Source organism: Eriocheir sinensis, chromosome 41 (genome assembly GCF_024679095.1).
Source record: "Eriocheir sinensis breed Jianghai 21 chromosome 41, ASM2467909v1, whole genome shotgun sequence".
Taxonomy (NCBI): domain Eukaryota; kingdom Metazoa; phylum Arthropoda; class Malacostraca; order Decapoda; family Varunidae; genus Eriocheir; species Eriocheir sinensis.
The window spans coordinates 6,955,415-6,981,216 of NC_066549.1; the positions used below are offsets into that span (position 1 = coordinate 6,955,415).

At 40.7% G+C, this 25,802-nt stretch overlaps 3 protein-coding genes across 5 annotated transcripts; 1 reads left to right on the forward strand and 2 right to left on the reverse strand.

Moving 5' to 3' along the window:
* Positions 1-59: 59 nt before the first annotated feature.
* Positions 60-3,852, reverse strand: LOC127009594 (eukaryotic translation initiation factor 3 subunit K-like). The gene is made up of 5 exons (XM_050882798.1): positions 3,694-3,852; positions 2,225-2,444; positions 1,817-1,918; positions 1,406-1,523; positions 60-269 (listed from the first exon to the last, which is right to left on the reverse strand). Exons 1-5 carry the CDS (start codon positions 3,753-3,755, stop codon positions 112-114), a joined length of 660 nt encoding a protein of 219 aa, XP_050738755.1. The 5' UTR covers positions 3,756-3,852; the 3' UTR covers positions 60-111.
* Positions 3,853-4,803: 951 nt separating this feature from the next.
* Positions 4,804-18,289, forward strand: LOC127009595 (tetratricopeptide repeat protein 8-like). Of its 3 annotated transcripts, XR_007762092.1 has the most exons (12): positions 4,804-5,164; positions 6,982-7,172; positions 8,369-8,505; positions 9,323-9,480; positions 9,755-9,877; positions 10,659-10,810; positions 11,052-11,201; positions 11,977-12,148; positions 13,489-13,695; positions 14,019-14,146; positions 16,735-16,911; positions 17,028-18,289. XR_007762092.1 is itself a non-coding variant. In XM_050882799.1 (11 exons), the coding sequence occupies exons 1-10, from the start codon at positions 5,063-5,065 to the stop codon at positions 14,133-14,135; spliced, it is 1,509 nt and encodes a 502-aa protein (XP_050738756.1). In that variant the 5' UTR covers positions 4,804-5,062; the 3' UTR covers positions 14,136-14,146; positions 16,735-18,289. The 3 variants fall into 3 exon arrangements, 2 of the variants coding, with proteins under 2 accessions (XP_050738756.1, XP_050738758.1); XM_050882799.1 differs by having other exon boundaries at positions 16,735-18,289; XM_050882801.1 differs by lacking the exons at positions 16,735-16,911; positions 17,028-18,289 and having other exon boundaries at positions 14,019-15,773.
* LOC127009596 (proteasome subunit alpha type-6-like) lies at positions 15,608-25,802 on the reverse strand. Its single transcript, XM_050882802.1, has 7 exons — positions 25,636-25,802; positions 23,786-23,880; positions 23,397-23,478; positions 21,402-21,557; positions 20,538-20,673; positions 19,427-19,564; positions 15,608-15,963 (listed from the first exon to the last, which is right to left on the reverse strand). Exons 1-7 carry the CDS (start codon positions 25,709-25,711, stop codon positions 15,906-15,908), a joined length of 741 nt encoding a protein of 246 aa, XP_050738759.1. The 5' UTR covers positions 25,712-25,802; the 3' UTR covers positions 15,608-15,905.

The following is a 25,802-nucleotide window of genomic DNA, read 5'->3' on the forward strand; positions in this document are numbered from 1 at the left end:
TGTGAGTCCACTGTTGGCAAAATGGAAAGTAATGAGATAAGGATACAAACGAAAAAATCTTATCAAATAGTTCGTTTATTTTTTTCCGAAGTAGTGTTGGGTTCACATGAATTATCTACAGGCAGCCATGATGCCAGCCACTGAGTCAAAGTCAATCTTTTCTGTGATGTTCTTTGTCTTAACAGTCTCCTCCTGGTTGGCCACAAAGATGGTGCCATCTTCAGTCATCTTCCAGCCATACTTGTTCATCCATGCCAGCTGAGTTGCATCTGAAAGGCATATGCTAGGATGAGATTCAAATCCATAATGCTCATCTGGATCAGAGTTGTAAAATAAAAGGGTTTCTAGTAGCTAGACTCCTACTGGGTTGTCATACACTCATTATACATCAGAAGAGCTGCTAATGGTAACAATTTAATCATCTGCAGACTACTGAAGTGTGGATGGCAGGAGGAAAATTACAAGAGTTGGAAGCCAGAAACTCCAAACTGTTGTCAGGAAAATGTGAAAGTAGCTTTAGAAAAGTTTCTGCAGTCTGTCAGTGAGCTTCAACCAGTTCAGGGAGAAAACTCATGAACAACTGTGACAGGGTGACTGTCCCCAGTACTTGACATTGATATGAGGCGTCCGGAGGTAAAGGGGTGACATCACCAAAACCTAGTTTTGAGTAAATCTTATTCAAAGTTTACTTATGTGTACTGCACTTTCCTCTTGACTCACCAAGTTATTGTTTGTATTCATTTTAATTGTATGGCCTAGCTGCATAATAAGATTTTTTTTTCTTTTGTATTGAAAAATAAATCAATTTTATAGCTAAATTTTTATACCCCCATTTGGAAATTGGTTATGATAATTGGAATATCCATAATGTATGTGGATTTTTAAAATCTATGTTGTTCACCTAAACTACAGTATGGCCCATTTCATTTTAATCCAAAACGCAGATTCTTTATGAATTTTTATAATAATAATACGAGGAGTCCCTGAGGACAATGTTTACTTCCCGGGTTTTAACTCAGACGCTCCACTTGGTGGGCAGCACAGCCTGTGATTGGCAGAGCAGCAGGAAGGGTGGGAAAACCAGCTCCTTATTGGTTCTCATTCTGCTGGCGATGATGCCTCTTTACCTCCGACAACCACTACATGATAATGAGGAATTCTTGTTCACACTTATTACTAGTACACCCTCGATTCTCTTGTTATAAGGATCAGTATACCTTGCATTGTGACTGAAAATCACAGAAAATGCATGTGCCTATCACATGGTACACTTAACTAAAAATGCCAGATTTGGTGATGTCGCCCCTTCACCACCGGACGCCTCATATTACAAATCCATGTTTTTGTGCATTGAATGTGCCCAAATAGAACACACGCATGCACACGCACATGCACTCGAACATACCATCAATGTTGCCGAGCAGCTGCCCCAACACATGCTTCTCAATGTGTTGATATGTGATGGTGATAACGTGACAAATGTACTTGCGGATACTATCACTGAAGTCTTTGATCCCAGTCGTCTGTAAAGTACAACATATCAAATGCTTACTTAGAGCTAAAACCTTACAGAAGGACTAGTATAAAACCATGCTATTATTTCTGTGCTGTTAAAATCCTACATGCCCTTTTATCAATGTAGTCTAAAAAAAAAATTATAAGAACTAAGATCAAGGAAGCTACAATTCTTAACAAAGGGCTGAATGTGTTATCATTGGAAGGCATTTTTCCATGCATCAATCAACAATTTCAACTAGGTGACAAAATAAATTAATAAATAAATAAAAAATGAAAATCTGTGTCCTGTGAGCCTTACCAGATCAGCATACTGGTGCTTCTCCTCCCAGAACGTTCGGAACTGGCACATCTCCAGCAGGTCATGGAGGTACATGATGCGCTTGATGTTGTCATCCTCCATCTGGAAAATGTTGCATATTCCTCAACTCTTCAAAACTCAAATATATAAGAGTAATACATTTTTGTGTGATATAGGGATGTGTTTAGGCAAAATTACTGTACAGCCAAATCTATGAATTCTAGTACTGGTACATGAGACTAATATCCTAATAGTGGTTGATGACCTTATATATTAAAACTTAATAAAGCATAAATTAACTTAATCATCACTTAAGAATGGATCATTGCACTTTTGATAAAAAAAAAAAAATCTTGCCAAGTGAAGTTGACAGTTCCAAAAGTAGAGTCCAACCCCTTGTACCCTCACCTGGTCTTGCCCAAGGAGACACTTGCAGAGGACAAAGTCAGTGTGTGGCAGGTTGGTGAGCGCCTTCATCAAGATCTGGCAGGCCACGGTGCTCTGGTAGGTGCCGGGGTTGAACTGGTACAGCTTAAGGAGGGCCAGGTTAGCCTCCAGGTCGTAGGTGTTCTCACGGGCCTGCAGCTCCACATAGCGCTCCAGTGTGGCGATGTTCTCGGGGTTGTATCTGGAGAGGTTGGATGATGACTGTAAGTGCTGAGAGTGAAACTAAGGAAAATGAATGTAAGGCACATGCTTGTGTGTGAGTTGACCTGTTCATGCTGTACATTTACTGGGGATGTCACTTATATATCTTTCAGTGTTTTATTCTATTTTTGGAATGGGCTAAGGTTCATATAAACAATAATCAGAGTTTTAAAACTAATACCCCTCCCAGGAATATGAGTTAGTTGGATACATCTGAACCATCTTGTTTAGGGGATTGTTGAAGAAAGGGTAGCCTACTCATTTTTAGACACTTAATTTCTGGGCAAAACATGATGCTTTTTATTATATATATATTTTTTTTCCGATGACTAAATGGTTGACTTTTCAATACCTGAGGTGCACCCACTGCTCTGATCCCACCCGTCATCACTGGCCAGTGTAGTGGACCACCCCCACCACCATCCCATCCCACACTGCATATTTCCACCGGCCCACGCCACATGCCAAATAGTTAACTAACCTAATAACCTATGGGGGGGGGCTTTGTCCCCCTTGACCCCCTTAATGGGGGGGCTCTGCCCTTTTCAACCCCCCTTCTATTTTCCAGAAGTCATTTGTTATTGCACTGCATTCGGGAATTGAAAACGAATCCATACAGTAAATATTAACTCTACAAGAAATGGCTACCCCTTCTTCAACATCAGCCCGAAATAATGTTAACCCGGTAGCAGCGGGGATCATGTTTCTTAATAGTCCCTCCAAGTGAGAAAAATGAGAAAAAATCACTACTCACACAAACCATTTCATAATATATATCAAAACATTTGTGATCAGATTATGTATCATCTATTTTGGGGGTTTATATCATGGCACAAATTTGCCCTGTCGCTGCTACACGGTAAAGCCACAAATTTGGCCCGTCGCTGCTACCGGGTTAACCCCCTGAGAGTTGGGTGTAATTCTATAGTAATACCTATATAATTAGGTCTTCCCCAAAACAAATATCAAAAGATCATATATTCACACCGTAGGGACCCCGGGCAGGCACCTCGCAGCAGCACCCAATACCAGGTCCGCCGCACCACTAGGCCTTCTCAAAACTCGGTAAATCACGCTAAAAACCCATAATAATAACAATGACGGCCCGCGGGGAGTCACCTCAGGGCCGCGTCCCGTACGGTTGCCGGCCACCACGTCACCTTTTTTACTCTCAAACCTCTCCCTAAGACTAATATTGCAGCCCCGGTAAGTGCAGCCACTGTACTCACCGCTCTATCCCCCGCAGCATGGAGGCCACGGTGCCCCGCATAGTCTCCGCCTGCTCGGCCATGTTGCTGTTGTTGACAAGGGACCGTTCGTGTATGCACTGTTATTATTTTGACCGTCATTATCAACACTGCTATTCTTATTATTATCAATATATTTAGGAGTTTCGACTTTATAGATGAGCATTTTTTCCTTTATTAACAACTAAAGATACAGTTCCTGAAGAAAAAAAACTATATAAAGTGATTCTGTGATTCGGTTAACTATTTTTTTATAACCACAAAATATCTAATAACTAAGTATGTAGATAAAATTTCATAAAACTTTGTCCGAAAACTAAAAAAAAATAATGAACTCACATCAGGCAGCAAAATATTGAAGGAAAGGAAAGGAAAGAGAAAGAAAGGAAAGGAAAGGAAAGGAAAGGGAAGGAAATGGAAGGGATCGAAGGGAAGGAAAGGAAAGGCAAGGAAAGGGAAGGGATCGAAGGGAAAGAAAGGATTGATTGATAGTTTTGAAAGGAAAGGAAAGGGAAGGAAAGGAAAGGAAAGGGAAGGAAAGGAAAGGCAAGGAAAGGGAAGGGAAAGGAATTTAAGGGAAGGGATCGAAGGGAAGGAAAGGAAAGGCAAGGAAAGGGAAGGGATCGAAGGGAAAGAAAGGAAAGGAAAGGAAAGGAAAGGAAAAGAAAGGAAAGGAAAGGCAAGGCAATTAAGGCAAGGCAAGGCAAGGCAAGGAAAAAGAAAAGGAAAAAGAAAAGGAAAAAGAAAAGGAAAAAGGAAAGAAAAGGAAAGAAAAGGAAAGGAAAAAGGAAAGGAAAAAGATTGATTGATTGATTGATAGTTTAAAAAAAAGGAAAGAAAAGGAAAAAGGAAAGGAAAAAGGAAAAAGAAAAGGAAAAAGGAAAGAAAAAGGAAAGAAAAGGGAAGGAAAAGGGAAGGAAAAAGGAAAGAAAAGGGAAGGAAAAGGGAAGGAAAAAGGAAAGGAAAAAGGAAAGAAAAGGAAAAAGGAAAGGAAAAAGGAAAGAAAATGGAAGGAAAAGGGACGGAAAAAGGAAAGAAAAGGGAAGGAAAAGGAAGGAAAAAGGGAAGGAAAGGAAAGGGAAGCATATCTGTAGCCATGGCAACAGGTCACAACAAAACATTCCTGCTTCACACAGACACCGGCCGCTGGAAACGAAGAGAGAAAAACAATTAAACGCCACAAGGGAAGGAAGATCAAGTTGTAAAGCCCTAAGAATCGATACAAAGCGTCAGAAACCTATAAAAGAGGAAGAAGAGGAGGGAGTTGCGGCGAAGCTTCGACTCTCGGCGGTGAAGCTTCGCGCAGGGCTTCACGCGGGGCAGGCGGGGCAGCGGGCCACCTCACGCCATCATGGACCCTCTGTTCCTCGCCCTCAGCTGCTTTAGGCGAAGAAAACTGGACCGTTGCATCATTATTTGCACGGAACTATTGAGCAAGAATCCTTATGACCAGGTGAGAAGTGTATGCAGTATTAGTATTATTATTAGTAGTAGTAGTAAGTATGGGGTGTCTATCTTGCTATTTGTGTAAGTTGAGGTCGTGTATAATTGATTGATTGATAGTTTAGCAGGTAAACAACAAGGGAGAAGGAGGAACATGCCATCTCAACCCCAAGGCAGGAATATTAGTACATGTGTAGGGAGCACCATGAAACTATATAAAAGCCAGCAAATTTAAAGGCCTGTTATATTTTAGCTTTATATAACCTGTCATATATTTCCTGGCATACAGTACATTCATTATCTTCTACAAAATACATCAGTGACCTGCCTGAGAAAGCTGGAAGGCATATTTATAGGCTACATTTCAATTATACAAAGATTTAATGATATGTTGAGCACTAAAGTGATTGCAGCAGACTTTAAGAGTAAGTAAATAGCATAATATGATGGCCGGGTATGTACGTTATTCCATTTTCATTCAAAGAGAGACAAGCATGAGAATTTCTTTATCAAACATCGGTGCATATTATCATTATCATCTCACAAGTGTCTGGAGGAATACTTTTTAGGGTATTATTCTAGTGTTTACCCATACTCACCCCTCACAACCAAAATTGGCTAGGGGGCCATTGAGACTGCGGGGAATGCGATTGCGTTAGATTTCGCGTCCTCGACCTGAAACCCCGCATTCCCACAGGTCCCCAAGCTTGTTTTGGGGGTGAGGGGGGAGTATGGGCAGACACTAGAATTTTGCCCTTTTTAGGAATTGTCACATCACAGGAATGGCCTTGTGAGGGATCAAGCTTCCTCAGACTGCAGAGTTGATGGACCCATGCCTGAGTGAGAGCCAATAGTACTGTTTAGGAGATCAAGTGAAGCCTTCCCACAAAAATTGGTTTTGTGGACAGTGATAATGATGAACATGAGAGGGTGGCCTAGCTAGGTGGAGGGGCAGTTATGGTGATACTGTTAATGGTGAAAATGGTAGTGATACCTTATCCCAGTTCTCAGACCATTCAAAAGCTTAAAATCATGGTGTTTGTATTGATAATGAAGGGGAGGAAAAAGGGTTTGCAGGGCTGTAATTTCTGGGGGTCTAGGGGGACTTGCCTCTAGCCCCTTCCCCAATGTTTTTCCATATCGGCCAAAAAAAATACCCCCCAAAGTTCTTATTTTCAAAACATTTCCCCTATCTGCTCATACTTGCTCTGCTCCCCACCCTACCACCCCCCCAACTCATGAACCTGTGATCCCCTCTAGCCTCAAAAAATCTGCTAAAATTACTGGCCTGGTTTGTATGAAGCGGATCGAGATTATAACAGGCGTTTAGAAACTCAAAAGGATGCTATTAGTAGTGATAATGGTGGGGAAAGGAAAGGATTTGTAGTGGGAATACCCAGAATTCCACTTTCCCAACATCCACACGACCTCTGTAACGTGTCACAAAACACACAAGAAATTGATCCAGATATGGAAGGGGGAAACAAACATTTCTGACACCAAGAGAAGATGGCGCCACTATAAACACTTGCCAGCACCATGACGGGCTGGGGCCAACTACCATCTAGGAACCCTCAAGTAAAGTCTACTGGCACTATAGGCGTACACGTGAAAAAAAAAGGGGGAGAGACTGGACATGCCACTAGCCAGACAGGAAGCCTTTCTTTTACCATCCAGCTAAAGAGGTAATTCCCCCTAGCTGAGTTGCCTTTAGGTTTTTCCACATTGGGTTGATCACTACAAGAAGTGGTTACAATTAAGGTGTTCCGAAACCAATTGTAACTGTGATAATGTTGATAATGGTGACGGCCATCTCTCCTCCTTCAGGCGGTGTGGACCCTCAAGACTCGGGCGCTGACAGAGCAGGTGTGGGTGGATGAGTGTGACGGGGAGGAGGAGGGCCTGGCGGATGTGCTGATGGATGACAACACCATCGCCTCAGTGGCCCGCCCCGGCACCTCCCTCCGCACAGCCCAGCCGCCCTCCTCAGCATCCGGCGGCCCCTCACAGACCTTCAGGTACGAACAGTTAGGAGAAGGATGGGCTAGAAGCTTTGTTTACAGACATGGACTACTTACAGTGATAGGAAGAATTCAGTCTTTTCAATATGCATGACATACCAATAGATATAAGAATAGGTATCATTATCCAAATGAGATGACATGCTGAAATAACTAACATAAGAAGAATAGACAGCTTTCTTTTTCTGTCCTTGGTTCATCTCCATTAAAAGATGGATAAATAGACTACCACTGAAGGAACAAGCATGTAGATTTGTAGATAGATTGGTGTGAGAGCCTCCCCATGCTCCCTGAAGAAGCCCTCTCAGATTCACCCCTTGACTGCAGATTTCCTACAAGAAGACATCACCAAGCTACAGGAATGGAACAAAAAGTGGCTGCTACAATTCAGTGAAGAAAAATGTAAAGTCATGCACCTTGGGAGGGGATATCCAGCACACCAATATCACATGGGAAACACTCCACTATCAACCACAGAGGCAGAGAAAGACCTGGGACTATATGTTACCAGGCTAAAAGTGAAAGCCAAATCCGTGCCAATCACAGTGGATGGATTAGGAAATTGAAAAAGTACATAGGCAAACAAATAGATAGATTGATTGATTGACGGGTAGATAGACTGATTGGTATGTAGGATTCTTTGTAGATAAGCACTAGTAGCTAGATAAATAGATATTACCGTTTACCGTTGATGAGGTTTCAGGCCCTGCTCTGCCGCTGATGCACAAAAAGATTCCCATTCATTCTTATAGTTTCTCTCCACTCCTTTCTTTTCATTTTCTTCATGGACACCTTAAAACCAGGATTCATTTAGTAACGCTAATCATGCGTTTAATGATTGCAATTCTATAGCATATATTTTTCCCAGTTCCAGTGAGGAGTGACACTCACTACACATTGCAAGCCATTTTTATTCTCTCTCCCTTCTGGAGCTGTGCATGAGAACTGAACACCACAAAAGAGAATGCAAGTGACATTCTGTAGCACCCAAGTCAGTAGATACATCATCCATATGTCATCCAGGCAGACTTAGTGGGCTTTTTTTTCTGGTTTTGTTGCCCTTGAGCTGTTTCCATCACTGTGAAAAAAAACATAATCTACATGGTCTAACATCCCCAGTAAGACCAAACGCTGCACTGACATAAATACTCAACTTACTCAAGCAGCCAGGTCACCACAGCACTCATTTGCAGGCCATCCACACAGTCCGGTCGTCCGCTGAGTGGTGTGGTGCGGCCAGGGTCTCAGGGCGGGCGGCCAGGCACCATGGACCAGGCCCTCCGCACCTCCCGGACCGCCCAAACCGCCCGTCCTATTTCAGCCACTTCAGGTCAGTCACAGCTTCATCCACACAGAGTTAGCTGATCTGTTTTTTCAGTGCAGTAGACCATCTATTTGATGCAAGACAGGTACCCAAGAAATTCAAGCAAGATGGAGGTGTTATTTCAATGAGATTTATCAATTTGGGGCTGGTGAAACATTTTTTGGTGTGTGTATGTGTGTAGTTACCTATTTGTATTTACCTAATTGTAGTATACAGGGCCTGAACTCAAGCTCAGATAGCCCTGCCTCCCAATCTATATTTGTCCAACTTTTCCTTCATTTTATGGACACTGCCTGCTTCAACAATGTCTTTGTTTAGTCCATTCCATGTATCCACACTCCTGTATGGAAAACTGTACTTCCATTCAAATAAGTCCCCTTTCTCAGTTTCTTGCTGTGTCCTCTTAGTTGCGTCCTCCCTTCTGTATCGATTAAATCATTTCTATCCAACACGTAAAAATCTAGCTCATATAAGTTACCTATATTGTGCAGTCCCCATGTTTAGCAGTAAGCATTAAATGTAATGAAATTATATGAAATTATTATATATAATTATTGAAGGTATACAATAAGCTGCACATGGCCTCAGTGCTCATTTCCATCTCATAGGACGCAGGACCAGTGAGACATTCTGGTTATCGCACTTTACCTTCTCTGTATTTCTGAGGCACCCATTCATTGACCAGCTGGGACGGGAGGATGAACGGCTGGGTAAGCTCTGATCTCTGGCTGTCCTGGGCCAAGATCCAACCAAAGCCTGCAGATTCATAACTAAACATGCTAACCACTATACCACATATGGTAATAAATATGTTGTGCTTCAGGGCGTCATGTGCGGCTGGGAACGGCCTCCATGGTGCAGGTTGGGGAAGGGCCATTCATCAACCTGGCGCGACTCAACGTGGCAAAGTACGCTGGCCAGCAGAACATTGCCAGAGCTCTCTTTGAGTACATCTACTTCCATGAGAATGATGTCAGGCATGTGAGTGTCATGTGTCATACTAATACAACCTTTGAATGTTATGCCAACTTTTTCTCTTATTCTTCAGCCTTAATTATTTCATCCTCAAATGCATATTCTATTACAACTCCAGACTTTATACAGGAGGACAAACATAATTATAATACATTATTTTTTGTAATGTAGTTTTAGGGTTGCATTTAATATTGTTTGAAGTCTTATAACCATGTAATGATGCTTAGAGATGAGGCAGGAGGCCACAGTGGTGCTAACAAGAGTGGGTTATGTGTGACAGGCGCTGGACCTGGCAGCTCAGGCCACTCAGGTGCTGGAGTTCAAGGACTGGTGGTGGAAGGTGCAGCTTGGTCGCTGCTACTACAGGCTCGGCTTGTTTCGTGATGCTGAAAAGCAGTTCAAGGTTCGAGTTATTCTTTTATTTGGTTATATGTTTTACCTCTTTTTTTCCCATATTTATGCATTACTGAAAATCCATATTCCAGGAGCACCTTTCATCATCAAAGGTTATATATTTTACAATAATAATGTCTACCAGAGGACACTTCCCCTCTCTGTGGGAACCATCTAGAGCTCTCAAGAGTGCTAGCTCTTCACACTGGCACTTACTATTCATAAGAGTGCTGCCTGTTTTCACCTTTTCTCTCAATACATGGCATATGCACTGTATAAACATTAACAATCTAAACACAGTAAAAATATTGTTGTATTGCTTCATCTAGGTAAGTGTAAGGATACTAATTAAAATCCTCATTAAATATGAGAATCTTGTTTCCTTTACTACATTGTGAAATTTTTGGAGGATCTTTCCAGTGTTCTCTTAACCCGGTAGCAGCGGGGATCATGTTTCTTAATGGTCCCTCTAAGCGAGAAAAATGAGAAAAAATCATCCCTCACACAAACCATTTCATAATATATATCAAAGCATTTGTGATCAGATTATGTATCATCTGTTTTGGGGAGGTTATTTCATGGCACAAATTTGGCCCGTCGCTGTTACGCTGTAAAGCCACAAATTTGGCCCGTCACTGCTACCGGGTTAATTTTCAAGTTTCACAGTGCATAAAACTTTCCACATTCCACTCTTGCATGCATTTGAGTTCAAGTATTTCTACACTATAGGTTGTAAATATAAATAGATCTTTCACCACATTTGGTTGTGTACCATGGTCATTATGTTGCAGAGTGCACTGAAGCAGCAAGACAACATCAGCACATACCTGCTGCTGGGTCGGGTGTGCATCCGCCTGGACCAACCCTTGTCAGCCCTCGAGGTGTACCGTGAAGGCCTGGATAAGTTCCCTGGCGAGGTGACGCTCCTCACGGCCATGGCAAGGTAACGCAGCAGCCTGGGATGTATTGCTGCTGTGCTTCATGTCTTTCAATCTCCCCCTTGATCATTTATCATGTATGCCTCCAAAATAGTCATACCTCAAGTTTTCTTAAGCTGTTTTTATGGTAAATTTTCTTATGATTTCATTATCAAATATGTAGGGTCAAGTATTTTCTACTTACATCTACACCCTCATAATGCAATCCATACTCATTTATACAATGTTATAATTTTTTTTCTACAGAATTTACGAGGGCCTGCATGACCTCACCAAGGCCGTCAAGGCTTATCGGGATGTTCTGCACCATGACGCCACCCACGTGGAGGCCATCGCCTGCACTGCCACCACACATTTCTACAGTGACCAACCTGAGGTGGCCCTGCGCTTCTATCGGTAAAGCAACATAACAATTACTCTTACCACAGTTACTATTACTACTACACTACTATTACTACTACTACTACACTACTATTACATTGCTGCTACTACTACAGTCTGCTCTCATTATCCATGGTTTATTTGTGCCAGAAACTCTTATGGACACCAAAATCAGTGGATTGTTAAGTCCCTTATATCAAGTAGCATAGTATTTGCATATAACCTACAAACATTGTCCCATTTACTTTAAATCACCTCTATTTAGCTTATGATGCAAATGCTCTGTAAACCGTTATTTTGCTGTGTCATTTAGGGAATAATAACAAGACAGTGTTGGCTCAGAGCATTCTGTGGGTTTGATGGGCAGTAACTTTGTCTCTTCCTCTTCCCTTTGTTTCACGATTACTTTTACCAGACTAAACTTTCACATTGCTTTACCTCTCTAGTGTTACCGGCATGCTATATGTATCGTGTCTGGTATTTATGCTATCAAATACCTTATTACTACCTCAGCAATATTTAAGTCTGTGCCACAGCCATGTTTATATGTCCTAATTTAGCCACACATTAATGATTTAGTAACAACATACAAAGCATCAATAAAACTGAAAAATCAAAGTAATTCAGTAAGGTCTCTATCATTCTGGAACAAAGGAAAGAGGTATGTCGTAACAACACATTCAATTCCTGTATCTTACATGTGCTGCCTCTAAGACATTTGTTTATAAAATTTCATCTGTCATTTTAGTATACTCCAATTTGACTATAATGTCATCTGCTCCTCACACAGACGCCTCCTCCAGATGGGCATCTACAACTGTGAGATCTTCAACAACCTGGGCCTTTGTTGCTTCTATGCTCAGCAATATGACATGACCCTCACATGCTTTGAGAGGGCCCTCAGCCTGGCCACAGATGAGAGCATTGCTGATGTATGGTACAACTTGGGACACATTGCTCTAGTAAGTGTATTTATACACAGTGTGTTGGAAGAAGTTCATCATGCATTGTGTATGTAAACAGTTGACATCATATGCCATTTATTTCATGATATAAATGATGATGCATGAAGTGAGTAAAATGCAAATCATAAAATGTTGTTACCCTCATTACTGGGTGTATGTGACGGGAGCCCAGGAAGGCAGTTTTTAGTATACATTGCTAAGTTATAACCAAAAAGTCAAGGGGGTAGATTGAGTCAGTTAGGGGTGATGAGGACCTCTCATTTTGTAAATATTCACTCATCAGAGAGTAGCCAGGCATGTTGGTTGGTAGAGTTGTAGACCTCTTTCTAAAATACAACCATGGAGTGAATGTAGATGTATGCACAATGTCACAGGTCATGATGTGGTGAATCTACATTGCAGACTTATGCTGAATAATTTGGACAGATACCTCTGAAGAATTTTTCAAAAAGCTTAACTGGAGAAACAAGGGAATAGGCTGTCATTATCAATTTGCAGATGAGAGTTCCAGTTAGTGAAAGGTAAGGCAAACTGCAGGATATAATAGAGGAACTAAACAAAGTCTACAAGTAGGGCTAAAAATTAATAAGAAAAGACTTGTAATGTTCAACTGTCATACTAAAGGCATTAGTTTCATGTTTTTTCTAAACCTTTAAAACAATACTTAACAAAATGTCTTAAGCATCCATTAACTCTCAACTTTCTCTGATTGCCAGGACGGATTTTGCAAAGGGTATTCTACTGGCGATCTTGCTTTCCTAGCTGATTCTTGGTCATTCTTTCAGTTATTTTACTGGAACTTTGCTATTGCTTCATATCTCAGAAGCTTTTGACAGTCTGACACAAAGCTTTGCTCTCTGAACTACCCCATTACAAATTTTATCCCTCTGTCTGAACTTTCATCTCTAATCTCCTTCCTGGGTTATCTATTTCTGCTGTAGTAGACAGTCAATGTTCTGTACTTCTACAATCAAAAAATTTAAGAATCAACAGAAGGTGATGTGTATGCTGTGTCAGAAGGCAGGTCTGTGCTGTGTACAACAAAAGATTGAGGATGACTTACTCCATTGGTAATGATTGTTTCACATTACTTATCAGGGATGAGATTAGTCTGTTTAAGTATTAGCACTTCTTTCCTCTTTGTGAGAAGACAGAAATATGAAAGTTCTTAGTCTTTTGTCTTATGCCTTGGTCTATCATTCTATCACACTTATTTAATCACTGTTTAATTATTCACTGAGGTTCTCATTTTATTGTATTTTCTTTGTCTATGTTATAGATGTTACCTCATGTGCAAGAAAGGTTAATTCATATAAAGTCTCTGCACCATTCTTCAGGGCATTGGGGACATCAACCTGGCCTACCAGTGCTTCCGCCTGGCCCTGGTGTCAGACAATGACCACGGAGAGTCCTACAACAACCTGGGGGTCTTGGAGTACCGGCGGGGCAACCTGGAGACAGCCCGGGCTTTCTTCATGACAGCTGCAAATCTGTCCCCACACATGTTCCAACCCCATTACAACCATGCCAAGCTGGCACATAAGGTTTGTGTCTTTATGTGACCCTTATTCACTTTACTACATAACTTCTTCCACTTACCTCTTATGTGTACGATTCTGTCTGTAAGATAAGTTTAGGGTACTTGCAGTGTTTCATGTAATTAAAACATTAGCTTTTGTGTGTATTAAAGATAACTAACTCGGAAAAAAAAAAGTTTCTTGAACATGTAAAAGAATTGGTGAAACCATATTGATAGTTATTCTAAGAGACTCATCACATACCTGTTATTATGGATGTACAAGATGACATTCTTTTATAAATATGATTATTTTGTCATCATTCTCAAAATATTGACTTGAAATTTTAGGTGGGAGATCTGCAGACGAGCTTCATTGTGGTGCAGAAAGCTCTGGGACTGTTTCCGGAGCATGTTGACTCAAAGGAACTTCTCAAAACTCTTGAAACTCATTTCCATACATTGTAGAAAAATACAAGGTGAGTTACATTATGTGATTTCAAGTCAGGGCATCTGTGTAAGTTGGTAGTAAAGTATTTAACTAACATAGTGATTCTTATTAACCTACCATGCATGCTGATCTCACACTGTACTCCTTTTGTTGATGACTTTTTTCTTAATGTGAGTATGCCTTTAAAAATAAACATTTTCATGGAGCCCACTAGTTGAGCTAATATTGAATTCATTTAAACTAAATGAGAATTAAGTTCAACATTACAAAATTCTGGCTGAACAAATTATCCTTGGTAGATATATATGTTCACTTTCATTTGGGGATGCAAAAGGCAAAGTCAAGGCTTAGGTTTTGCATACCACCAGAATTTTTACATTCTGATTTTTAGTAATGGACATATTATAGAGTACTGATGTAAGGGTCTCTGTAACAATATCATGTATGGTATATATTTTTCTATATCCACTAAAGTAAAACACTATAATGAAATGCTCACTCCCATTTTCTGCATTCCTGTTTTGTGAAATCACATTTGGAGTAAAATGGGAGATAAGGTGGGAGTGTAATGAAACTGTCACTTTTGTCATCCAAAGAGGCACTAGCATAGCCCATGTACCCCATGCAGCATTGCCCAGCAACTGAGCCAACTGGCAAGTAGACAGTTTTGTCGCAACATTTGGCAGCCACTATACAATGCAGACACAACTGCTCTTAAAACAAACAAACTCAATATTGTATGCATTTCCAAACTAGGTGTAGAAATAACCAAAGACAGTCTCAGTTATTGTTATCAATTCTCAGCTGTTGTCTGCAATTTCATTTTTCAATTGTTCCTGTTATCACTGACAGGTAATGTGTTTTGTGTGATTTTGAGGTAAGCAGTGGCAATTATGGGTAATTTTCATTAAATCTAAATGATTTTACATGTATTTAGTCAAAATAGTATTACAGCAAACCCTCACTTTTACAGACCTTGATATAATGAATTTCAGCTTAAACAAACTTTTTGCAGAAAATGAAACTGACTTACAAGATTTGGTCAGTGTTTTTGATAGTGTCTGTAAAAGGAGAAAGCTGAAAGTAAATGTCAACAAAAGTAAAGTGATGATTTGTGAGTGAAGTAGAAGTGAGGTTGTAGATTTTGTATGCCCATATAGAGTGGGAATTGAATGTGAAAAAGAATGCAAAATAATTTTGAATAGTGAAGAAATGGAGGAGGTCAATGAGTTTAAGTACCTTGGATCAGTTATGTGTAAGCATGGTGGTAATATTTTGCTCATATATTCATTCTTAGTGGAGCCTGTGGTAGTAACTTACAAATGAGATCAAATTCCAGAGGATCTACAACAGGTGGACAATGAACAGACATGAACTGTAGGTAAGATATTAATAAGTTTAAGATTTCTATTAGTTTATGTAGGAAGAGTCTAGCATAGCTTTATATAAAGGAGCTGCAACCAGATTTAAAGGTTAAACAAAAAAGTAATGAGAAAAGTTGCCAAAGTTATTATTTGCTGAGACTCCGGTACATAGTGTGTGATGCTTTCCTTGACGAGTCAGGCTCAATACTCAGCGTCTATCCAGTGGTGTACAAAAATTAGGGCAATGAATACTAGCTAATTATAATAGTTAACACCTCCACAAAAAATCATGCTCAATACAAGTCATTTATAAAAAAACTAAGTGAAGTAACTGAAAGCTGTTGTCCTGACAAATCGCTGGTGGTGCTGACCAAGCGTCTAACCAGTGCCGCTCTGTGTGTACTCCTCCTCCCCCTCCTACTCCTAGTCTCTCTCTGCAATGGCACTCAGGTGGTAGTCAATCTCTTGTTCTGACAGGGTTCTGGAAGGAAAACAAAGGTGTGACAAAGTTGTACATGACTGCAAAGCAGATACACAAGCAAGTAAGCTACAGTAGTTGAAACACTCACTCAGGCAAGCTTAAATTCGTAACTACAATGAGAAAGAAAAGACTGAACACACAAAGTTTGTCCACTATAGTTCACTGCATTTTGTCAGTGTGAAGCAGCTAAACACACATATAAAGGCATTCAAAACAGCTGGCAGGAGATACATATAGACAGAAGGCCATGGGTCAAGCACTGCTGTGACAGCAGGTTTCTGAACATTTACATATAGTCAAGAATTTATTTCTAATGACTTAAATGCTGCATTTTGTCCTTTTGTGTATCTAAGCTGTTAGACAGGAAAACAAGTGAAAAGAAATATCAAATAAAGGAGACTGTCTGGTGGGACTCTCCACATCATTACACATGGCATCTCAGTGTCATGAAGCACATAAGAAATTGATATATTCAGGAGAATAAATCCTTTTCCAAACAGACATGAGCCAGAACATTAAGCATTGAGCCAAAGGGATCCCCATGGCTTAAATAAGGCCTTAAGTCTTTTTATCAGAATCTCGCGTCATCACAGACCATGGTGAATGACAAATTTATTCCTTGTCCTTATATCCCTCCATTATTCCATTCCTCCTTCTCGCTCATGTCATCTCCCTCCTACTCCTTATTAGTATTGGACCTATTAGCTCATGTATTCCTGCAGCCAGTCACCACTCTAATGATAATGTGTTAAAATCCCTCGTCTGATTCAGGACAACTAAGCAATTGGAGAACTGTCAACAGTGGAAGTCAGAAGACTGTTGGTGACATCACTACACAATGCAAGAATTTGGTACATGGTTTAGGACACCTGGTACTCTCTTGATCTTGCTCCCTACAATCAACACATCAGTTACCCGACTCAATGCAACATGTTTCCAGTAATTTTGGTAAGATAATTGCCTGACTCATTCCTTGATCTAATCAAATGAACCATTTTAACCGTATTCATATGGCAATTAATGGATATATTTTTCAGATGTAAACAAATGCTCTCTCCTTTCAGATATGGCACTCAGTTAAGCAGATTCCCCCTAAACCAGCCAAGAGAGGCAATATCAATGGGCTGTGGATGGGAGAATGCAAGAAGGGGAAATCCCCCAGAGGCTGGGCATTCCAGGACAATAACTAACGGGGAGCATATGCCAGGAGGCGTGTCACTTCACTCACCACAGCCTCCACCCCCTAATGGTCCCTCCAGGCAAGATGTATCAACATGCCCCACCCATGAGTTACATGGGCATCACTGTGACCTCCTCCATTCAGAGGTGTCTTGTACAGAAACAACCCTATAACCAGGATTGACATCTGGGAAGCGTGCCATGTGCCCAAAGCTGAGTTGGTGTTCATGGACTAAGCTAATAGCAGGCCTTGATTCAGTTTCACGAAGTAGTTGCTCGTTCAGCACGAAATCAACCTAATGATGCCCTATGATCCTGCAAAGACCCCTTGTACCAAAGGCAGTAATGCACATTTACTATTGTGGGTTGATTAAAAACATTTCTAGCTACCACAAGTGGGAGGGGAATCACTTTTCTTCATGTTCACAGTGTTGGCCTGGCACCAATCTGATAATATCTGCTCATCAACAGTTGAAATAGTACTCGTCTGAGATGTGAATTTGAAGCGGAGCCTACTCAAGCTCAGAAGGCAAGTCTAATGTCGTTTGTATTGAGACAACCTTCAACATCCTCAGTGAGACCTCTGACATACCTCTCCTTAACCCTCCTCAGAAGGGTTTTAGCACTCCGTGACAGAGTCCTGTGTCGGTCTGAGTCCCCAGCTAGCATGACTACACTATATTCCGAAGTGTCTCCCCCACAACTCCACTCCTAGACCTTGGATACCCCACTGATCTCTAATATAACTGGATTAGCTTTCTCTGTACTAGCCTGGTTAAAATCCTGAAGCTCGCAGCCGCCATATTAAGATTCCCTCGGGCCGAGGCATATATGTAAAAAATCGGCATCAATGCTTGCCGAGTGGCAGTAGCACGTGGTAAAACACTTCATTACGAAGTTATTCATTTATTGAATTTTTCAATGCCCTAACTATTAGCTTTTTATTCTTTTATGGGGAAAAAAAAACATTCGTTACCTGTCTTCATATTTCAAACAAAACAACACGTTTTCTCGTTATTTGACTGTTAATCCTATCTATAGCATGTATGACGTGTTTGCTTGCAAAGTACTTTTTCAGTGGATTGGGAAATAGCAAATGTTAGTCATCATTAAAATACCTAACAAAAATTAGATTTGATTGATATATTTCTTTTTTTTTTTTATATATATTTCTTTCAGTTACCCATTAAAACAATTATCCATATTCTAAATCTAAGATTTGAAACAGAAAACAAATCAGTTTGAGGAGTAACTAAAGCGCACGTTCAACTAACTTAATACAGTAAACCCTCAGTTATCCGGGTGCACCGTATCTGACCTCGCCCGTATCCGGGAGTTTAATTTTTTTTTTCCAAAAAATAAATAAAAAATTGTCGCACGCAGCCAAAAGTCGTTCAAATTGCCTGCGCAATACCTCTAAGCTCTGCCCAGGCAGTGTACCGCACCACCAAGGTAAAGAGATTATCTTTACCTTGCGCACCACAACACAACAAGTGCCCCACCCGCCATTGTTTACGTTCACCATGGCCCAGTTAATTGCCAGTGTGTGTGTGCCCTACCTTCTCCGGGCATTGCTTTGCCCGTGTGTGCTGTTTGCGGTGCTTACCATGGCGCCGATGAATATATATATATATATATATATATATATATATATATATATATATATATATATATATATATATATATATATATATATATATATATATATATATCAGGTGTACAAGCGTTAATTATCCCGTTAGGAGCGAATCTTAACACTCACGTCCTTGGGGCCATGGCGGGTGCTGACAAGAGCCCTGCAACGCCCCGACAAATTTTCTTACGTTATGTCACTAATTATCGTTTGTAAGAGACGCCATAATGCCCACGCATTCACTGTGGATGGGGAAAGGCTTGCCTACACTGGCGGTAGCATAGATAATGTAATATTGCAGAAAACAAGGTAAAACATTCTCGGGGCAGCGGGGCAAGGTGAGCAGTTTGACGTAACCCGTAACATTTTTTTCATTTTTACATCCTTCCTGTACTCGTTTCATATCCACGTCTGCGCTGACGTGGGCGTAAGGGGTTGACAGGTGATGGCTATGAGAAGTAGGCCTGAGGTATATGCAGGTGTATGTCTCACTGGAATGGACCAATGGGGTGGGGTTGGAGATCGAGGGGAATTGCAAACTTATGGGGTAAAGTTCCTTCAAGTAAGCATAAATCAGATCAAGCAGCTTGCCAGAAACTTCCACAAAGTCTTTGCCAATCCCAGCACCCAAACACGTCAGCCTCCACCTACCTGAAGTCTGGCTCTTCCTTGGACACTACAGCAACCTCAATTTCTGTAGGTTTGAAGTCTGCTGAAAGGACTGTCATGAGGCAGGTGATGGCCAGCTGGATGGTTTCATCATGGTTGTAATTGGTCTTCTTGCGATACCTGAGGAAATAATGAACACTATGAAGAGACCATGATGATGAGGCCTACTTTTCTTTCCTATCTGCCAAACTGTACATTTAAGACTTCCTTGAGAGGGGGTAACAACACAACTTGACATTTTTTTTCCTGTTCATACAATCTATCCTCACACATTTTTCTTTTATAATGTGCTCTGCTCTATCATTTCACAGATTCTAAGAACAATGTTTCATAAAAAGGGAATCAAAACTGAACAGAATCAACTCTGCTAAAATAAAAAATAAAAACATACTCTGCTAATAAGTTCCTAGCATTTTTTCTTCCTGCACTAAGTTTCACAAGATATATTATTATAATAACTGCCAAATTTAAACAGATGCATTATGAATATTTACTTACAACAACATGAATGTGACTTGGACCTTCTTTTTCATACTCATTTGTAACAAACTTTAAGAGTTTCAGACATGGCTTTAGTTAATTTGCAAACAGTATTGTTTACTTTCCGAGATACAAACAGTAGCAATCCATATGTAATTTATCTGGCAGATTTTCAATACCATATACTAGTTAATGTCATAATCCTCTTGTTCCAATGAGTAAAACTTAGTGCAAAATTTTCTTGATATCTGCAACAATAATTAAGTACTCGTGGCAATTTCAATTACCTTGTCAACCAGTCTAGAGCACATGAGTGGATCAAACCACAGATGGACCAAGAATACTGGAGGACTACATGGGACAGACTACACCACCGCATTCAACACTCCCTGAATGTGCATGTACAATGGTGTTTTTGGTTTTTAGCTGTGATGAATATTTTTTGAGATACAGAGGTTAAAAGAGACCCCCCCCCCCATTGGGCTGCCCAACTGCGCCTGAGGGGATAGTCGCGTCCCGCACCACGAGCAAAGAAAGGATTAAAGTTGACTGCATATTATATTCATTGTTAGAGTCTGTGGCTGAGCAAAGATGATGACCATTCATAACTTACTTTTTCTCAAGAAAGCTGTTGGCCTCAGTCTGCTTGACACCAGCAGAGCAGGCTCGGTGGCCACAGTAGTACCCAGCCGGGTCCGTCTTGTATACACAGGGCCCAAGCTCATCATCGTAGCCAATCAGGATCATGCCTGGAAAAGAAACCATTCGTAAAGTACTTCATACTCTGTTTATGAAAATTTTTCAAACTAGCTTTTAGGGACTAAATTCAAGGGATAACTCCAAATAGATTTCCTTTCAGGAATCTGAAATTTATTCCTAAAGGAAAAATAACATGGTATTAGTAAGCTAAATCAGTCTTTATATTAATAGAAGTGTGAAAATTGAGTTAACAATCCCTAAGGAATAATGGCAAGTGGTATAATAGTACTATTATTTGAGAGTATAAAAAATATAATAAATAATCAAGTCAGTAATATATATTTCACAGGTAATGTAATAAAGATGAAAGCAACCATAGCATTTTTTTCACCCTGATCATAATGTACTAACACAAAGATTTTACCTCATGGCTTACAGACTTCCTTTCTTGCTTAGAATTCAATTATAAGTACATGGGTTCACACTATCCTTTGCTGGATACTTGTTTGCCATGGTTCACGCACTATTTACTCAAAAAAATAGTACAATGTAAAATAAAAAACAGGTTTTGTGAAAGTGGTAGAAGAAAATCAATAAAAAGGCCTTGTGGTTAATGGAAGACTGAAGACATTGCTCTTCACTATTTCTCGAAGCCCTGAAAATATCCATCTCTGACAGGTTCTTGATGCACTGAAAACTGGTGTCATGAGTATTCCCGACAGTATTACTAGACATGAGAATACAAGCACCACCTGACACAGTGGTGGTCGAGACTCACCACATCCGAGAGGCCGCATCTCTGCATTCTGTGTGTACACCTGGTTGATGTCAGCCATGCGACGGCACAGGTCGTTGATGGGCATGTTATACCTGTAGCGGTACTTGAAGTTGTTTGCCTCATTCTGCGCTACCATCACCTGGTACCGACTGTCACCTGTGGAGGGAATATACGAATTCAGCGACAAGAAGACTGTGAGCGCTTCAGTTGTATCACAGGAACTCTTTGAATGCAATGCCTCTGATGAGATTTTTTTTTCAGGTGCTCAAAATTCCAGCTTTCATGGAGAATGATGATTATGTACCCGATATGTTCCTCTGGCGGCATGGAACACTCAAGACATTTCCTGCTCTGAGTGAATTATCTATCATAAACCACATGGCACTGACTGCATCTCCTACCTCTAAATGCATTTAAATCCTCTATAGTATTTTTTTAATCCTTAAGGGGGGCAGCTACGGGGGGTCCTCCTGCGCATATGGTTCGTCCAATAGCTTTGAAGTCTTAGTATGTTATTTGTAGGTGTAAAGGTATGATATTCTGTGAATTTCATTAAATTCGGGTGAAGTTTAGGAGAGATAAACAAAGCGTATTTTTCTTTTTTTTGTTTCACAGACCTTATTTTTCAGTTAATCTCTTTGAAAAAAATATCATAAACTTTGTTTACCTATCTACATTTCCCAGCAAAAAAAAAATGATTTTTTGTTCTGTCTTCGAAAAAATAAAATTACAATTTTTTGTCACTTATAATTTTCTCCACTCTGTGTCCCGTTTTCTTTTGACATTTTTTTAAATTTTATAGCGGGCAAAAATTGTCCTTTAGTTGTAGTTTTAAATGATACCTAACAAAAGTCGGTCAGACGTTTTACTGATTTTGTGAAATTTTTTTAAGTGTAAAAAACTACTTTTCAAGATATTGGCTCCTAAAGATTTTTTTCCATTTCTCCATTTTGCCATTTGTATTTAGCTGATTGGCATGAAATTTTCACATATTATTGTGTGTACCTTGTTGACTTACTGGAGAATGATAAGGAATCTGGTCCCCCTTTATAAAAAAGTTTTAATCAATCAAAGGTGAGGGTGTCAGAAGGTCAAGGTGTTCCTGCATGACCGTACTGGGCAATTCTGTCTCTCGAACAGTGTTTGTAGCTTTTTCTGGTTGCCTTGCGCTAGTAAAATCATTTGTAAGGATATTTTTGGGGCTAGAGTGGAGGGAAAATTGCAACGCACCTCGCTCGTTTGTGTCGAGCAAGGCACTGCAGTGCCGAGCAGCTCGCCGCTTCCTCCTTTCTCCCAGCCCAGTGGGCCGTACAGAATATGAGGATCACAAGTGGCAAAATTTACTGAGAAAAAAATATTCTAATGCAATTTTACGTATATACAAGCATTGAATGATACTGCATATGTTGACGCATGTGTCTGGCTATGAAGCAACAGCGCGGGACATTTAAAAATGGTCTCCAGCGGGGAGGGGTTTTAATTTTACGAAAACAAACTCCACCACACAGCAATTTACCCTTTCAAGGGCCTTTTGAGCTCAAAACCTCTACTTATCCGATTTTAAATTTATTCCTCGAAAAATACCACGTAGCCGCCCCCCTTAAGGAAGAATAATGGTAAGTCAAAACTTGAAAATCAATTGCTGATCAAACAAACAAACAAAAAATACAGTACTATGTAGCTTCTCCAAAGCTATATTTGCCGAGGCTTTCAACCTTTAAAGGTACTTTGGTCGTTTGTTTTCCTCACAATAAACTAAATATCTTTGACAAATAAAGTTTGCATGATTAAGTAGCTACACCATTATAACTAATGTTACTGAGGTTTTAACTGCTGTCTATGTTTGGTTGCTGTTCTCAGTTTCATTATTTACAGTATAAATCTTTTTTTTTTTTTTCTTTTTTTACTTAAAGTACTATCTAGTACTTTTCTCTTTTACCTTGTCAGAAATTACATACTAGCCATGTCATCTTAAACAGCCACTCCACAACTCACCCTGCATGCCGGTCATAACACAACCAACGCTGGGTGTGAGTTTGTACATGTGGGTCACTGTGCTGGGGTCCAGAAGCTTGTCCTGGGGGAAAACAATTAGTAGAGTAACACCCTCTGGATATATGAACCACTGTAATATTACACTTCCTGTTCAATGTTTTTTAATTCCTGTACAGTCATAAATAAGTGTCTAAGGCATTTTTAAGGGATGCTGCATAAACACACACTTCATAGATGTCACTGCTTCTGTCACACAACTCTTATGTATATGAAGAATTGAATTTTATGAACACTCTGGCATCAATTCCACAAAAAAAAGGTATATATTGAATAAGAATTGTAAATATTCCTCTCAAGATTTTGAGCAATGTGTGTGTGTGTGTACTCACCGGGACTTTCTTCTGGGTGACACACACAGCTGTGTCCTCCCCTTTACAGGCAACTGATGTCAGTCCCTCCTGATTAATAGCCTTAAAGGCATATTCTGAAATGAAGGGAAAGAAATTGTAATTTAAAGAATTCTTTCTATATGAGTGGCATAAAAATATATCATTATATAAACTTTAAAAGTTCTAAGACAGGGCTACTCAACTGGTGGCCTGCAGTCCGAATCCGGACCTTCTGTATGTTATGCCTGGACCCCAGGATCCAGAAGTAAAAAAATATAACTGAATAACATGAAGGTCCTGGTGATAATTCTTACAAGTGTATTTCCTTGACTGACTGTTGGCCCTACAGTCAATCGAGGAAATACACTTGCAAGAATCCATCGCCAGGACCTTCATGTTATTTAATTATATTCTTTTACTCTTGGTACCTGGGGTCCAGCTACAATACTTATCAGGACCTCTGCATACATTTGAACTTTTCTAACTGGACCTTTGCTTATAATAGTGGAGTACCCCTGTTCTAGGCTGTAAATGAATAGCACCTCCTGCATTACCATGAAGTGACTACCAGATCTTTGCTTCCTTCACATTTAAGGCTTCTATTTCCTTCTTACATTTTAGAATTCTCCTAAAAATGTCTCAAAAAAAGAATATCTACATCTCTTATACCCTGAAACTCCCCCTATGGGAGTGCTCTCCCTGCTCATACCTTACATTCGGTGAAATTTATCAAAAACACTAGGGTTTAGCATCTAAACAGAAACCAGAGTATCCACTGTTTGGATCTCTGTGAGGGTCACTGTCACATACAACACACTGCTATATTGCTTTGCCATCACAAATCACTCCTTTGTGAAATTGAATTGGATCCCCATTAATTTCTTAAATATAATATAGGAGAGTATATCGAGGGATTTTTTTCTGTTCGTCACATTTAGGCAGCGGTGCACAGATCAAGTGTCAATCAATCATTGGAGGCATACGCTAGGGGGCACGTTTCCTCGCCCACACGGCCCGGTAGCTCAGTGGATAGAGCATCTGCCTCACAACCAGAAGGACCGGAGTTCGATTCCCCGGCCAGGTGAAGATAAATTGGGTTTATCTTCTTTCACGTGTAGCCCCTGCTCACCTAGCAGTGAGTAGGTACTCGACGTAAGGCGAGGAGTTGTGACCTTGTTGTCGCGGTGTGTTGTGTGTGAGTGGTCTCAGTCCTACCCAAAGATCAGTACTATGAGCTCTGTGCTCTTTCGTAGGGGACTGGCTGGCTGTCTCGAGAGACCCGCAGCAGACCAAGAGGTGAATTACACTACTGTTTAGTTAAATCATATCACTTCATGTTAAATACAGTTGTATGGGATAAGGGCATGATCTGCTTTGCACTACAATGTTGGTTGTTTTCAATGGAGGATGGTGGCCTGGTGGGTGCACTTCTGGAATTTTACCAAAATATTAACCCATTACCACAGAATTGCAAGCAGATCTTACTCCAACAAACCCCAATGTCTTTTGACCCCAAGCAATGGGAGGTATATTTTTACCCAAATGATCCCTAGGTAATGGTATTGAGCTGCAAATGAAAAAAATAGAAAAAGTCGGCGCTGATTACTGTCTTATTCTGCCCGACCCTAAGCGGTGGCGTGAGCAGGGAGCACGTCGCTGCGTCCCTCCTGGCGCCACAAAGCACCAGGGAGAGTCAGCGTCCCACCAACACAACAGGAAACTCGCCGCCCGTCACGATGATTCTGACATTGCCGAGACTGTCTTCCCGCCCCATCAGTATACCGTAATGCGCGCCGCCTCTCGCCTCCCCGCACGCCCCTCGGGGATATACACACGCCCACGGCACTCACCGACTTGGTAGAGCCGCCCTTCCGGGGAAAATATAGTGATGTGGCGATCAAAACCGGCGCTGGTCCCCCGAGCCATCCTGTCCCTGTGGCGCTGATGGGCAGACTCGCGCCGCGCACTGCTCCCGCCTGCCTCGCCTCCCTCTTCTTGTGAGCTGTTCCGCTTTATA

What these genes read in the sequence shown, in the direction of transcription:
- LOC127009594 (XM_050882798.1), bottom strand. Translation starts at nt 3,755, where the DNA reads ATGGCCGAGCAGGCGGAGACTATGCGGGGCACCGTGGCCTCCATGCTG. An exon ending in ATGCTGCGGGGGATAGAGCG is followed by an intron (nt 2,445 to 3,693) that starts GTGAGTACAGTG and finishes CAACCTCTCCAG; the next exon opens with ATACAACCCCGAGAACATCG. An exon ending in AGCACCAGTATGCTGATCTG is followed by an intron (nt 1,524 to 1,816) that starts GTAAGGCTCACA and finishes TGTACTTTACAG; the next exon opens with ACGACTGGGATCAAAGACTT.
- LOC127009595 (XM_050882799.1), top strand. Translation starts at nt 5,063, where the DNA reads ATGGACCCTCTGTTCCTCGCCCTCAGCTGCTTTAGGCGAAGAAAACTG. An exon ending in ATGAGAATGATGTCAGGCAT is followed by an intron (nt 9,481 to 9,754) that starts GTGAGTGTCATG and finishes TATGTGTGACAG; the next exon opens with GCGCTGGACCTGGCAGCTCA. An exon ending in GTGGCCCTGCGCTTCTATCG is followed by an intron (nt 11,202 to 11,976) that starts GTAAAGCAACAT and finishes CTCCTCACACAG; the next exon opens with ACGCCTCCTCCAGATGGGCA.
- LOC127009596 (XM_050882802.1), bottom strand. Translation starts at nt 25,711, where the DNA reads ATGGCTCGGGGGACCAGCGCCGGTTTTGATCGCCACATCACTATATTT. An exon ending in TGTTATGACCGGCATGCAGG is followed by an intron (nt 21,558 to 23,396) that starts GTGAGTTGTGGA and finishes TTCCCTCCACAG; the next exon opens with GTGACAGTCGGTACCAGGTG. An exon ending in AACAGCTTTCTTGAGAAAAA is followed by an intron (nt 19,565 to 20,537) that starts GTAAGTTATGAA and finishes TTATTTCCTCAG; the next exon opens with GTATCGCAAGAAGACCAATT.